General features: G+C 38.5%; 2 protein-coding genes and 1 long non-coding RNA gene across 3 annotated transcripts; all 3 read right to left on the bottom strand.

The window, feature by feature from the left end:
- Positions 1-2,880: 2,880 nt before the first annotated feature.
- Positions 2,881-6,087, bottom strand: LOC136266411 (uncharacterized). Its single transcript, XM_066061427.1, has 4 exons — positions 4,823-6,087; positions 3,643-3,801; positions 3,439-3,597; positions 2,881-3,381 (listed from the first exon to the last, which is right to left on the bottom strand). The coding sequence occupies exons 1-4, from the start codon at positions 4,839-4,841 to the stop codon at positions 3,341-3,343; spliced, it is 378 nt and encodes a 125-aa protein (XP_065917499.1). The 5' UTR covers positions 4,842-6,087; the 3' UTR covers positions 2,881-3,340.
- Positions 5,640-6,065, bottom strand: LOC136267626 (zinc finger SWIM domain-containing protein 3-like). The gene has a single exon (XM_066062785.1). The coding sequence runs from the start codon at positions 6,063-6,065 to the stop codon at positions 5,640-5,642; it is 426 nt and encodes a 141-aa protein (XP_065918857.1).
- A 2,688-nt stretch (positions 6,088-8,775) lies between the features above and the next one.
- Positions 8,776-9,411, bottom strand: LOC136265648 (uncharacterized). Its single transcript, XR_010705645.1, has 3 exons — positions 9,116-9,411; positions 8,958-9,066; positions 8,776-8,897 (listed from the first exon to the last, which is right to left on the bottom strand). It is a non-coding gene; the product is annotated as an uncharacterized lncRNA (long non-coding RNA).
- Between the last annotated feature and the right edge of the window lie 3,790 nt (positions 9,412-13,201).

Below are 13,201 nucleotides of genomic sequence, written 5' to 3'. Positions count from 1 at the left end.
ACACCAACCAGTGATTTACATCATCCTGCTTATATATAGCCACACTTCTAGTGGTCGATGGTGGGTTTCAATTGTAGTCGTACAACCAACGTTTCTCTGTTACATGCCAAGCGGCTAGTAGCACGTGATTCACCTTACGACAGCGGAGTGAACTCGGATTTATTACAGCTTCTCTGCTGTTTTTAGGGTCGCTAACGTGGAGGATTAATTTACTAGACTGATTAATTTGGTGGCGTGAAGTTACTCAGTTTCCTCGCGGTGTATGGCAAGACTGAAAAGTGACACACAACCCGTTCGCACACAATAGACAAATGAAGAGAGACAGAGAGAGGCACAGTCCAGCACAGAATAATTCATGCTCAAACACTACAGCTGCATATTTTTCCATGGGTGAGGTTTCCAGCTGCAGTGCCATATGATCTTATGAAAAGTGTTATGTGAGAAGAGACATGAAACAATTCGTCACAGTGTTCTCTCCAATGTTGGTATTGTACCCAGCGGCGGAGGAAGTAGTTGATATGAGGGGGGGCTGGGCTGACCCAGACTTATTTCTATAGTTTGGTAAGAGACCAAAAAAAAAAAAAAAAAAAAAAAAAGGTCACAACCAACTGACAAGAGCTTTCCACCTCACCAGCTACCATTTCTAGCTGATAAACTACATAAAAATCCTTACATAGCTCGCTACACACTGACTACTTTATTAAAATGACTGCTCTATTAGAGTATCTCGATCTTTATCACGGTTTTCAGCCCCACTCCAAGAAAGATAATCTCGGTGTGATATCATTCTGAGGGGGGGCTAAGCCCCCCCTCAGCAGACCGAGGGGGGGCTTCAGCCCCCTAGCCCCCCCCCCTCCGCCGCCTATGATTGTACCTGAGTGCATAATAAAGAGGTATAATGATAGGTGATTTGTTGGCAACTCCCAGTCCAATTGTGAAGCTCCCACTGAATTGCTGTACAAGTCGCTAGCTCCCCTGACATTTCAATTTTTAATTGTTAGGCCAGGCAAACTTGATAGATTCTCATCCCCGCCTGCATCCCATTTATCCCACCGCTTCTAATTTCATTGTTGCTGTTGTCAATCACATGCACACATATTCTGATGCTAAGAAGGCTGACTCATTTTATAAATGTCACTTGCATCTCAGAAACGGTGGTGAAACATAAGCACTAGTTTTTAAAGGCTTTATAGTAACAGACAGCTTGATTTGGAGTATTTTCTTCAATAATTGAATAATTAAAAATAACCTCCCGCCTGCATGAAAATCCGAATTTTTGTGGATGAGAAACAAGTCATCAAGTTTGCCTGGCCTTAGTGATGGAATTATTGTGGACTGTCTGGTTGTATCAGCAATGATGTACATTAAGTAGTACTGAAGTGTGCTTCAACAATTGCTATACTACTATAATCCATTCAATTCAATGTCGTGGTGATCAATTATTGAGATTAATGGTAAATGTTATGCACTAACTGTATGCTTATGATCCATGTCAGCCTTGTACAATTTATTGTTACTGCATAATTATTTTTGTACAAACGTGTAGATCGATATTGATTCATAATATCCTGAACTCGCTTACAACATTCAGCACAATGCACATATCAATACCTGGTCTGACAAAATTCATAACTTTCATACTTTCAATGAAACTTGCATTATTGTACCTTACACTAGCAAAGTTTCAAGCCATTAGATAAGCTATTTGTCATTTCGCACCAATTAGAAGTGCTACTATTTGGATTTTGTCAAATTAGGTAGTAACTATTAGGCCAATTGATGATGTCATGTCTCCCCAGCCAGTTGCAGATTACACTTCTGTATTGTGATATGCAATTGAAAGTCTTTCAAGCATCGAATCACCTTTATATTTACTTATGTGTATATCACCTTTTTGTTCTGTTTTGTATTCTTTAGTTTGTAATGGGTATGTTTGTTTTTGTAGGCAGACACCTTGAACAGGCTTTGCCTTTTGTGTATGCCTTCCTGTTTAGTAATAAAATTGATATTAATAGCGATTCTAAAATAATTGTATCCCTCAGTTATGAAAGGAGTCTGTATACAGTGAAATCAGTATTGTTGCATGGTTTTCGAAAAGCCACCTGTCTAAAAGGCCAACATTTACTAAAGTTGTGCCAAACTGTACAGCAATGTACTTACCTAATAAGCCACCTGCAGCTATATATATATATATATATATATATATATGAAGGGGCCAGCAGCAAAAGGGGACAAGTGCCATTTGAAAATTTAGGTGACCACATAGTGAGCATTAAACAGAATTTTGGGACATAATTGAATTAGTGTAATATTTGCTAAAAATCTATTTGACTGCCATGAACTTTAAATTGTCATTTAAGATACTTAGCAACAACATTATTCACATGGTTATAACAAGCCATTCTAAGTTTTAGAGGAGGAAACTCTAAAATGGCACATGTCCCCTTTTTCACTGACCCCTTCATATATACTTACTTAGCCCCATAATGTTTGGCTGGTTCATTTAGACAGCTTCTTCTGTAACATAGATTCCACTGTAACACAAATTTTTTCATTGGGCAATGTTGTTGCTGTTTGGCACACACTGCAGTGCATGCATTTGTCCATCCAAACTGCCTCACCCAATGTATGCACTGTAAGATACTTTACTGGCTGGTATGCAAGTTGCTTGCTTTGGTGGAAATTCAATCGGTGATCAACCTATAGTTTGTACAGGTTGAATGCAGAGAAGTTCCAAATCCCAGCTGTTGTGGCTCTTTTTGGATGTTGCATCGCCACTGTGTCACAGGCCTGGGGTTTGCTTGTTGAATTCTATTGAGTTTTACATAGCTGTATTTTTTCTGTTTCCCTGTATTCACAGGTCCTATAGTGGGGTATAAATATAAAGCATTATTTTACAGATACAGATAGAAGGAAATGACCAAACTGTATTGTATGAATATATAAAACCAAGAAATGATTGTAAACTTACAACTACCGTGAATTAAATAACAACTTAAAACAATTCAAGGGTTATTGACAGTTTCCACAGAACCAAAATTTGGTTTTGGGTGCACTTTTTATCTTTAAGCAAGTAAAGTGGTACCATATTAAACAGCTATCACATTGGATGGTACAATCACAATTATCATCTATTGTACAGTAGCAGCATCCGCAATTATAAGTCGGGTTGGATCTCATCACTGCAACAACACTCTCTACCACCAACCAGCTATCTTCTGTAAAATACATTTTGCATTGGCTCAGACAAACATTTTCATCCAGACATGATGCTGCTATTTTGTTAGGGTCAACTTCTACATCTTCTTCATTGATTAAGTCACCATTATTGATAGCCCCCTTAGCTAGCTATATCACTGTCAACAAACCACTCCAAAATAACTGAAAGACATCAGGGAAGCTATAAGTACTACTAATATCTTAGAAAAATAAACTCACTTCTTTCTTTGTCTTTCCGTTGCTTCTTCAGGAATGGAAGTGGACCTTTCTTCATTGCTTTTTTGGCCACAGGCAGTCCTATCACTGTCTTCTCAGCCCCCTTTGGACGACCTCTCTTTTTCTGCTTTGGTGGAAGTGATATGTTCTCTAACCCTGAAACTTTCACCATGCATAATTACTAATGAATACATGGAGCATTCATACTTGTTTTACTAGCACTGGTTGCTTCAACTAGATTGCTTATTTCCATGTCTTCTTCAGTAATACTGGTCACAGATGCTACATCCTTGTGACCATACTCAACTTGATCATGCACTGAGCTGCACTCACTGCTTTCTTCGGGTCTTGTTATCTGAGCACTCCCTGAAATTTAATAATTATAATATCACTGATACTTTACTGAACGTGGAAGTAAAAATATCACCCAAAACCAACCTTGCTTTTCCTTCACGACAGCTTGGCAATATTGGTTATATAGACATGGCCAAGCCCATAAATGTGTCTGAACCCTTCCATATTTGAAAAAAAAAAAAAACTTTTCTACAAAGTGACAGGTGTACCCATTCACTAGATTGGACTACTGGACTCACATAAATTTTGTTCTAACACATTTTTCAACCACAAACACTTTTTACATAGAGTATTACACTACACATTGAACTAGGGCTCCACCCATGGAGGGCTCTTCATGTCTTGTCTTGCATATTATAACCACATATACAGCAAACTGTAGTCTATTTTAAAATTTATTTATTAACAGAGTTGGGGTTACATGTTACATTTGTAATGTGCTGTGATAAAATTACTTATCTATAACGCATGAATCACATGACCGTAACATATAATGGATATTACATCCGGAAATTACAACATGTTACTTCTTTTTAATGCGCATTGTATCCAGCACGTGATTGGCTGCATTTTGGGCCCTGACAGCACTGATGACAGACTGTAAAGGCAAGAACAAAGAGTGATAGTGTATGGGGAGTGTTCTTAAGACCAAGACATTACAACAAAATATGTTTTCGAGGCTAAATTACACCAGAGAAACACCAATCGTATCACTTGTATTTGTAGGCTGGGAGCCTGTGTTAAAAGTTTGGGCTTAGTTTAAAGCTTGTAATGAACAAATGCAATATGTAACAATATTACTAGTTATAGCCCTCAGAGTAACGTAATAAGTAACTCTTACTGTTTTTCTGGGAGTAATATATGTAACTGTAGTACATTACATTGTACAAGTTAAACTTTTAGAGTAATAACCCCAACTCTGTTTTATTAAGGCTTTACAGCACAAGTGCTAATGACTTTTAAAATACCTGGTCCTACAGCATGTTTAAAGATGCTATATTTTAAGCATTTAAATAAAAACTTTGTTCCTTACCATTGACACAACCGTCCATCCATTCTTACTTCATCTGATTGAGTTTCTCCATTCTTTGTGTGAACTCAGTCATCCCTACTTTTGAAGCTAAAGAAGCAAGTTCTTGACAAATCTTCAATGCTTTTCTGTATTTCTGATGCCCAGAAAGTTTATTTTGTGCTATGTCTGCCACAGTTGAGCTATGATCAAGAACACTGGGGTTATTCCGTGTTGTACAATCTGAATGAGACAAAAAAGCAAAATCTGAAGTCCATCTTTTAGCAACCAGATTCTTATCATATGAGCTAAAACCATTTGTAGCTCGAAATGCAAGAATATGTCTGCAAGGTAGATGGAACATTGTCCAAAAGGAACACTGACAAGAAAGTTCATTTACTACCAATGTACCTTCTGATGAAGCTATTGTGTTATCCTTGATTACAACTTTCTTCTTTAATACAGCTTGTTCAGCAACACGGTCAAATGCATAAGGAGTCAACAAACTAGCATATTGCATTTCATCAATACTCAGCTCAGGATAGGACTGTCTTGTTGGCTTTTTGATCATTGACATGACAATACCATGTGACCTTTCCTCCCTTAAAACAGCTAGTACGACAAAAAATTCATCAAAGAACCTAGAAAATGTTGCAAACGTGGAACACACACTTTTAATTTTACCATTGATTGATTCAAGTCTATTATTAGTTGTTTCTCCAAGGCAAAACGCACCTCCTTTAGCATACGAAACCCATTCATCTCTTATTGGATGCCAATTTTTATTGAAGTATTCAATTGCAGGGCTGATGTTGGTATCTTTGAATGACTTGTATGCATCTTAAGCAGTCTCAGATTTAGCATAAGTCATCTCTTGTAACAGTTCAAGAAGGTGCTCACGCTGTCCAGCAGTAATATTCATTTTATCCCGAGAAAACTCTCTTTTAAAAGTCCGCAAAGTGTAGAATAAGCACAAGTGCATCACAGCATCAGGGAATTCTCTAGAAAATACATTTCGCTCGGTCATGTCTTTATCTGTCATAATAACTTTTGTTGATCTCAAAGATGCATTGTATTTTTTAAATACATCTGCCAATTTTTGAATAGACGGTTCATTTTCTTGTACTGTTAGGTATATTGCGACAATTTCAGAATTTCCGCTGCCATCAACCACTAATAGTACATACAGTGGTGTACGCAATTCTGTAAGTTTGTATGTGGCATCTATCAACAATAGTTCAGGAAATTTGTCAAACATGGTGTTCATTCTAGAATCTTGAAAATACAGACCAACAAATTGCCCATCATTACTAACGATTTCCACAAATGAGCCTGAAATATAAAATCAGAATATAATTTCAAGAGACTATACGTGTGTGTATGCTTGATGCACACACAAAAACAACCAAGCTGTATAAAAAGGGTGCGGCCTTCTATTAACATCATCGCAGTGACCACCTTTGATTACACAACTTTTCACCCAGGCCTGCACCTCTTATACAACTTGGCTGTTTATGCATGGATTTCACTTCTTTTTGTATTTCCAATAATCCAAAGCCAACCATAAACTGGCTTTGAAGCTTGTTTTGTACAAAATTATTATCTACAGATACAGTAATGATCATATGAGACAAAGCACTAGTACTCTACCAATACAGAAAAATGCCTACCAGTCTGATACCAAAGCTAAAGGATCTATGCAATAACCGATTAGCTACTGATAATTGCTCTATAATTTTGTACCAACTTAGCTACGAAAAGTATATCATACAGTATGGCAGTACTGTATATTAGATATCATGAAGAACTGGAGCCAAACATGTCACCCTAAAACCAGCAATGTCTTCAGACCAAATAAACTCTTTCAAAAAATTTATGTTAGAGTTAAAGCACCACCGCGTGTGTGTAAGGAAAATACAGTACGAGGGGGTGTGTCGAGAGGCTAATACAGCACGAGGCGAAGCCGAGTGCTGTATTTGCCTCGAGACACCCTCGAGTACTGTATTTTTCATACACACAGGCAAGGCGGTGCTTTAAGCATTATTATTGTACTTCCTGGTCGCGTTTGGCTAGGAGTAATTTTCTCTAGTACTCAAACCGCTGCAATTTTTGGTGATAAGAATATCAATAAGTGTTTAACGAATCTATTTCTAGTCGTAGAATGAACATATGATTAGTTTGGCTAGTTCTAGCGATTTACAATGTTACGCATGTGATCAATTGTGCTGTCGTGTTTAAAAGCTTCGTGATCAGATGTTTATACAATCTATTCCTAGCCGTAGAACAAACTCATATGATTAGTTTGGCTGGTTTTAGTGATTTACAGTCCGTTGTTTACGTAACATTCCTTAAATAAATTCTCCGAATAACTGTACTGTATTTGTCCAATTAGCTGAATAACTGTACTGTATGACTCATACAGTACAGTTATGCAGCTGATTAGTACTGTATGGAGAATACAATACGCAGCATTGTGTTGATCCTCCCACGCAAAGTACAATATGAAATTTTAAAGTTTTCTATTCAACAGAATTTATGATGACTGATTGACTGACTGACTGACTGACTGACTAACTAAGCCAAGCACAACTTGACAATGGATAAGGCCACAGGTTTGATTTCTTCAGTGTTCGACACTGCTTCATCTAGCAATTGTGCCTTTTCACCAACCGCAGTATATACGTACGATGCACACAACATTAACTTGCCTTTGTTCTCCAGTACTTTTTGTTGTCAATGCAAAGTGTCAATTTGCAATAGCACGGCTGTGGCTGTGTTGGCCAATTGCCCATATTTTTCTGTACTGAATGGATTGACTGCAGAGATGCACCTTTTGTACTGTGCTTCATTAAGTTAATTTGTAATGTTGCATAATAGGCTGAAAGGTGAAAGGAAAGCATAATGGCCACTTCAATTTCAAGTACCAGTAGCCACTCCAGTTCAAGTTAGAGTACCGGTACCGGTACCGGTGACATTTCAGTTAGGTGACATTTGAGTACCGATACTGGTGACATTTCCATTTCAAGTACCAGTGGCCACTCCACTTCAATTTCCTTATCAAATTTCGATATCTGGAAAGCCATCATGTGCTACCACCAAATCAACACTTTTCGCTGTAAGCAAAGATGAATGGGACACAAAGGAGGACAGTGGTAAGTCCATGAAGAATGGATTGTACATACTGCAGTATGCCAAAAGGCACCTCTTGGGCTGAAACGATATTGAACAGTGAAAAATCAAGCCCATAGGTTTAGCCATTATCGAGTTATGCTTGTCTGAATGTACAGTTAGTCAGTCAGTTACTCACATAGTCAGTCACTAGAAAATTCCATTAATTTTTTTTTAAATTCCGTAGCAACTCAAAAAACTCACCACTAGGTAGAATATACAATGCAACAATGGCCTGAACAAACCTCTAAAAATGATCCTGAAGTGTGCTCAAGCTGATATTAAGCCCTCGGCTAGCTAGTCTTTTAAAAGTACCATTATGATTGCCTGTGATAGCGAAGTTGTCTGTTAGTGCTGTAAAGAAGTTACAAAAAGAACAAAATTGAAGATTGGTTTAAGTGCAGAGCTAAATATCAACTTGAGCAGGCAGCCAGGCATACTTTTAAATCATGATTTCAACCCATTGGTGCCTTTTCTTTCCATTCCTACCAGTACATTTGTGAGTCTGTTTTCCACATTTTAGCCATGTTTCAATCCATCATGGGTCAGACTTGGATATTCTATAAAGCAGCTCGAATGTGACTCAGTTAATCTGATACAAGAATTTCAACCGAAAAAAAATGAAAAAAATCAAATAAGTGGATCATTGTCTTAGTTGGTGTTTTAACAGACAGTAGAAATTACAAACCAATAGAAACATTTAGAAGACGACGAACAGTTCTTGCTAAATCGTTGTGATCAACTTCCTTTAATTTTGCTCCAATGTTTGACAGGTCCCTTAAAGTAATATGCTTCCCACTGTTCCCAGTCTTCTTTTCAAGGTGTACTTTTAACACCTTTTTATATTTGCTTTGAGCATTAATGCCTCCTCAACATGGCCCAATGTATCTTCATCAAATCTATGTTGACGAGGTAGATGATCATATATCTCCTATATATATATATATATTAAGTATTGCTTAAGCAAGTTTACAGTTATATTAACCCTTGCCTTGGACACTGGATGATTATGTACATCATTTATAGTGGTTACAACCAAATGTTGTCCATCTTCTGATAAGTTGGAAGTTATGCCAGCTTCACAATCTTGCCTTAATGAACTAAACAAAAGGAATTATCAATACATAAACAGACAGCATTAAATCTAACTTAGTTTTCCTTTTGGTTGCCTTCTGCGATGATTTTCTTCCACCACACGAGCAAGTTAGGGACAAAGAATAATATTTTAGTTCTGGATTGGCATTACCAGCCTTCAGCGGATATCTCCGTTTTGCACCCTTCAAGGTGCGAGAATCTCTAGTCCACAGTTGCACGTAAGTGTTATCCTGTACTTGTAGAAGTGAGTCTGAAAGTACTTTGATACTAGCAAACCTGTCACCAACATTAATGCCAACAAAGTTGACCTGATGACATGGGCCCATCTGCTCAATATCAACCTTGTCCTCAATGCCCTTTTCTCCCACTTCCCCCATATGCATCATATTGTATGCTTTGCGGGTCTCTACTTCGTGCCTTCTTTCCGTCATGGTTCCAAGTCGCTCAACTTCGTCCACGCCCTCTTCTCCCATTTTCTCCATCATATTGTATTGAGCCCTGTTTCCACTATCATTAGATTAGATTAGATTAGATTATCAATTTTTGTCAAAGACATGGGTACACAAAAGGCACAGCCTGCAAACGTGCTCCCCATACAGAACATGCAAGTACAAAAAACAAACACATAACAGTAATACAAAAACAAAACACAAAACAATAACATTAGAATACACGGATTGAAAAACAAAACAGTTACAAGATTATGCAAAAAGAAAACGACGAAGTGCAGTCCGGAACGCAACTGGATTAGTCAATTTTAGAATACGATGGGGAATGGTGTTCCATAGGAAGGGAGAGTTGATGAAAAAGGAAAAACGCCGGGAGTTAATAGTGGAGGATGGAATAAATAACGACATTGGATGAGATCTAGTGACGGTGGTAGAAAATTGAAAATACTTAGAAAATGGGATAGCAACTCTATTATGTAAAATATCATGAGTCAGACTGGTCGAAAAGTAAGATCTTCTGGTATGAAGAGTTGGCCAATGAAGTTCCTGTAGGCAAGAGTCTGAAGACCTAGACCAGTTATGGTTAATAGTATCCCATCTACTACCGCACACCCAACGGGCAGCACGACGTTGGATCGCTTCTAAATTAGTCACATCCTTCTTAGTGTGTAAGCACCAAACTGGGGAAGCATACTCCAGAATAGGTCTCACTACAGCCCGGTATGCAGTTGCTTTGACTGATGCAGAACATGAAAACAGAGTATGGCGCAAGTAATTCAGAGACCGTGATGCTTTGGCTACTAGATGTTTCATGTGATCGCCCCATTTGAGTTGAGAGTTATGATTCCAAATTGCGCCATTTCTTCCACTCGTATCGCGCCTTTTTGTCTCACTCTCGTGAAGTGTACGTGATGGTTAGACTTCGCGCTCTCAGTGACCGGCTAAATAAATTTATGTTCGTTAGCCGGTGACCGGTTAAATATCCACTTCGTTAAAAATATATATTTTGCATCTTGTGAGACACTGAAAACGATATTTCTGTGAAGGCAGCAATCGTGCCTCCGGTTTCATGGTGGATCTAGCAATGGGATACTAAAATGAACATCCCACAATGGTATAGGGGGATTGATTTGTAGAAGTTGATTTTTCGGATTGCGGACCCTAATCCGCAACGTGAAATTTCGACCTCCGAAAATCAACTACCAAACCACCCACAAATGCTAGGCTAGGTACCATTTAGAAAATGCCAGATCGGCGTTATTTTTCATTAACGTCTTGTCGTGCAAATCGGCGAATATGCTTACAAATTACGAGATTTTTTGCTATATCTTCAAGGAAATGTCTTTTAAAGCTACAATACGCACTCTCAACCTTTCTTATTAACTGTACTCTAAACTAAAATCATCAGTACCTGCATCGTCTGGAGTAATTTCCAGCCGCAGCATCGCAAAAATGAAATTTCGGACTCGAAAAAAGTTTCGATGCCACTGGAGCACACAGTAGCGATGCCAAAGTAACCCTCCCAGGTCTAACTGGTCTGGCATGGGTCCAACTACTACCACACCAAATATCATCGAATTCCAAAATTGTTTGCCATCTGGCTGAGCTCGACGGCTGTCAAAAATTCGTAAAAAATGCCGATTTTATTCACTGACGGGAACTTTTACTAGCCAGATGTGCTAGTTTACTTCTCAAAAGCTTGCTAGACCCATGGCCAGTAGCTTTCATTCATATGGTTGGTCTGGCAGCTCTTCTAGTAACCTCAAATTCCGCCAAATGCCGATATCAACGAATTTTGCCGATATCGACCAATTTACAACCCTTTAAAGAAATCTTGCACAGCAAACGTGATGATTTGCCTCTCTAGTCATACTACATCCTTGTTTAGTTATATTCGTCCATAGGGTGGCACTGGCCACTCTCTTATCGAGGCCAAAATCCATCGAAATGCCCATCTCACCATTATTTTGTCATCAGTTTTCGGAAGTTTTACATGTCAAACATGTTGGTTTACCTCTCTACATCCTTGCTGGACCATTCAATCACCTTCGTTTGTGTAGACAGCTTTATTCAATCTCTTGAAAACGTCAGAGCACGCCAACTGGGCGCAACCATCAATACCAGTTAACGCTTATTTTGTTTCATTGGTTCCACGAAAGAATGACAGGAAAACTAGCAGAAATGTAATAGAGCGCAAATGGAGTTAGTCTAGCTCTAAATATTGTACTCTACATGTTTATACAAATGATTACCGAATTGCAAATGCCGATTATCAAAAACCACAATCGAAATTTCCATTCATGTAGAGTTCCGAAGGTGGATATTTAGAACTAGACTAACTCCAGTTGGGTTATGTAATATTTCTGCTGGATTTTCGTGGAATCAATGAAACAAAATAAGCAGTGAGTGGTGTGGATGGTTACGCCCAATTGGCGTGCTCTGACATTTTCAAGAGACTGAAGAATTTTACATGTCCTTGTAGCATCTGCTCCAAACATCCCAAGCCACCTAACTTTGATTCATTTATCAGCTAATTGTAATTATATAAGTAATGATAAGTACTTAATTTAAGTTATGGGATCTTGTACTTACCAGATTACCTTTAGTGCAATTGTATACAAACTCACTTCTATTGTTGTACAACCATGTACACCTGTAACATTGCACTATAAAGCTAATAATTGAATTGAAAAAAAGAAAGGTGCCTACACATACGAAGGTGATTGAAACGTCCAGTAAAGATGTAGAGAGGCAAACCAGCATGTTTGACTTGTAAAACTTCCTAAAACTGATGACAAATGGTGAGATGGGAATTTCGATGGATTTTGGCCTCGATAAGAGAGCCGCCATTGCCACTCTATGGACGAATATAACTAAACAAGGATGCAGCATGACTTTAGAGGGGCAAAACATCACGTTTGCTGTACAAGATTTCTTTAAACGGTTGTAAATTGGTCGATATCGGCAAAATTCGTGGATATCGGCATTTGGCGAATTTTGAGGTCGCTATAGAAGAACTGCTATACCAATCCTATGAATGAAAGCTACTGGCTATGGGTCTAGCAAGCTTTTTAGAAGTAAACTAGTACCTCTGGCTAGTAAAGGTTCCCGTCAGTGAATAAAATCTGCATTTTTGACAGCCGTCGAGCTCAGCCAAATAGCAAACAATTTTGGAATTCGATGATATTTGGTGTGGTAGTAGTTGGACCCATGTCAGACCAGTCTGACCTGGGAGGGTTACTTTGGCATTGCTACTGTGTGCTCCAGTGGCATCGAAACTTTCTTCGAATCCGAAATTTGATTTTCGCGATGCTGCGGCTGGAAATTGCTCAAGACAATGCAGCCACTGATGGTTTTAGTTTAGAGTACAGTTAATAAGAAAGGTTGAGAGTGCGTATTGTAGCTTGAAAATAGATTTCCTTAAAGATATAGCAAAAAATCTCGTAATTTGTAAACATATTCGCCGATTTGCACGACAAGACGTTAATGAAAAATAACGCCAATCTGGCATTTTCTAAGTGGTACCAAACCTAGCACTTGTGGGTAGTTTGGTAGTTGATTCTCGGAGGTCGAGATTTCACGTTGTGGACCCTATATTAGAGTGACTGCTCTATTAGAGTATCTCGATCTAGCTTGTATGCAATGTTTTTGAAAGGGATGCAGGAAGCCCCCCCCCGATCCGCCACTGCAT

This window comes from Dysidea avara, chromosome 9 (assembly GCF_963678975.1).
Source record: "Dysidea avara chromosome 9, odDysAvar1.4, whole genome shotgun sequence".
NCBI lineage: Eukaryota > Metazoa > Porifera > Demospongiae > Dictyoceratida > Dysideidae > Dysidea > Dysidea avara.
Note: the sequence above shows the minus strand (reverse complement) of the source record. Positions and strands in the feature narration are given on the sequence as shown.

What these genes read in the sequence shown, in the direction of transcription:
- LOC136266411 (XM_066061427.1), bottom strand. An exon ending in AACCAGTGCTAGTAAAACAA is followed by an intron (nt 3,598 to 3,642) that starts GTATGAATGCTC and finishes GCATGGTGAAAG; the next exon opens with TTTCAGGGTTAGAGAACATA. An exon ending in ACGGAAAGACAAAGAAAGAA is followed by an intron (nt 3,382 to 3,438) that starts GTGAGTTTATTT and finishes GATGTCTTTCAG; the next exon opens with TTATTTTGGAGTGGTTTGTT.
- LOC136267626 (XM_066062785.1), bottom strand. Translation starts at nt 6,065, where the DNA reads ATGAACACCATGTTTGACAAATTTCCTGAACTATTGTTGATAGATGCC.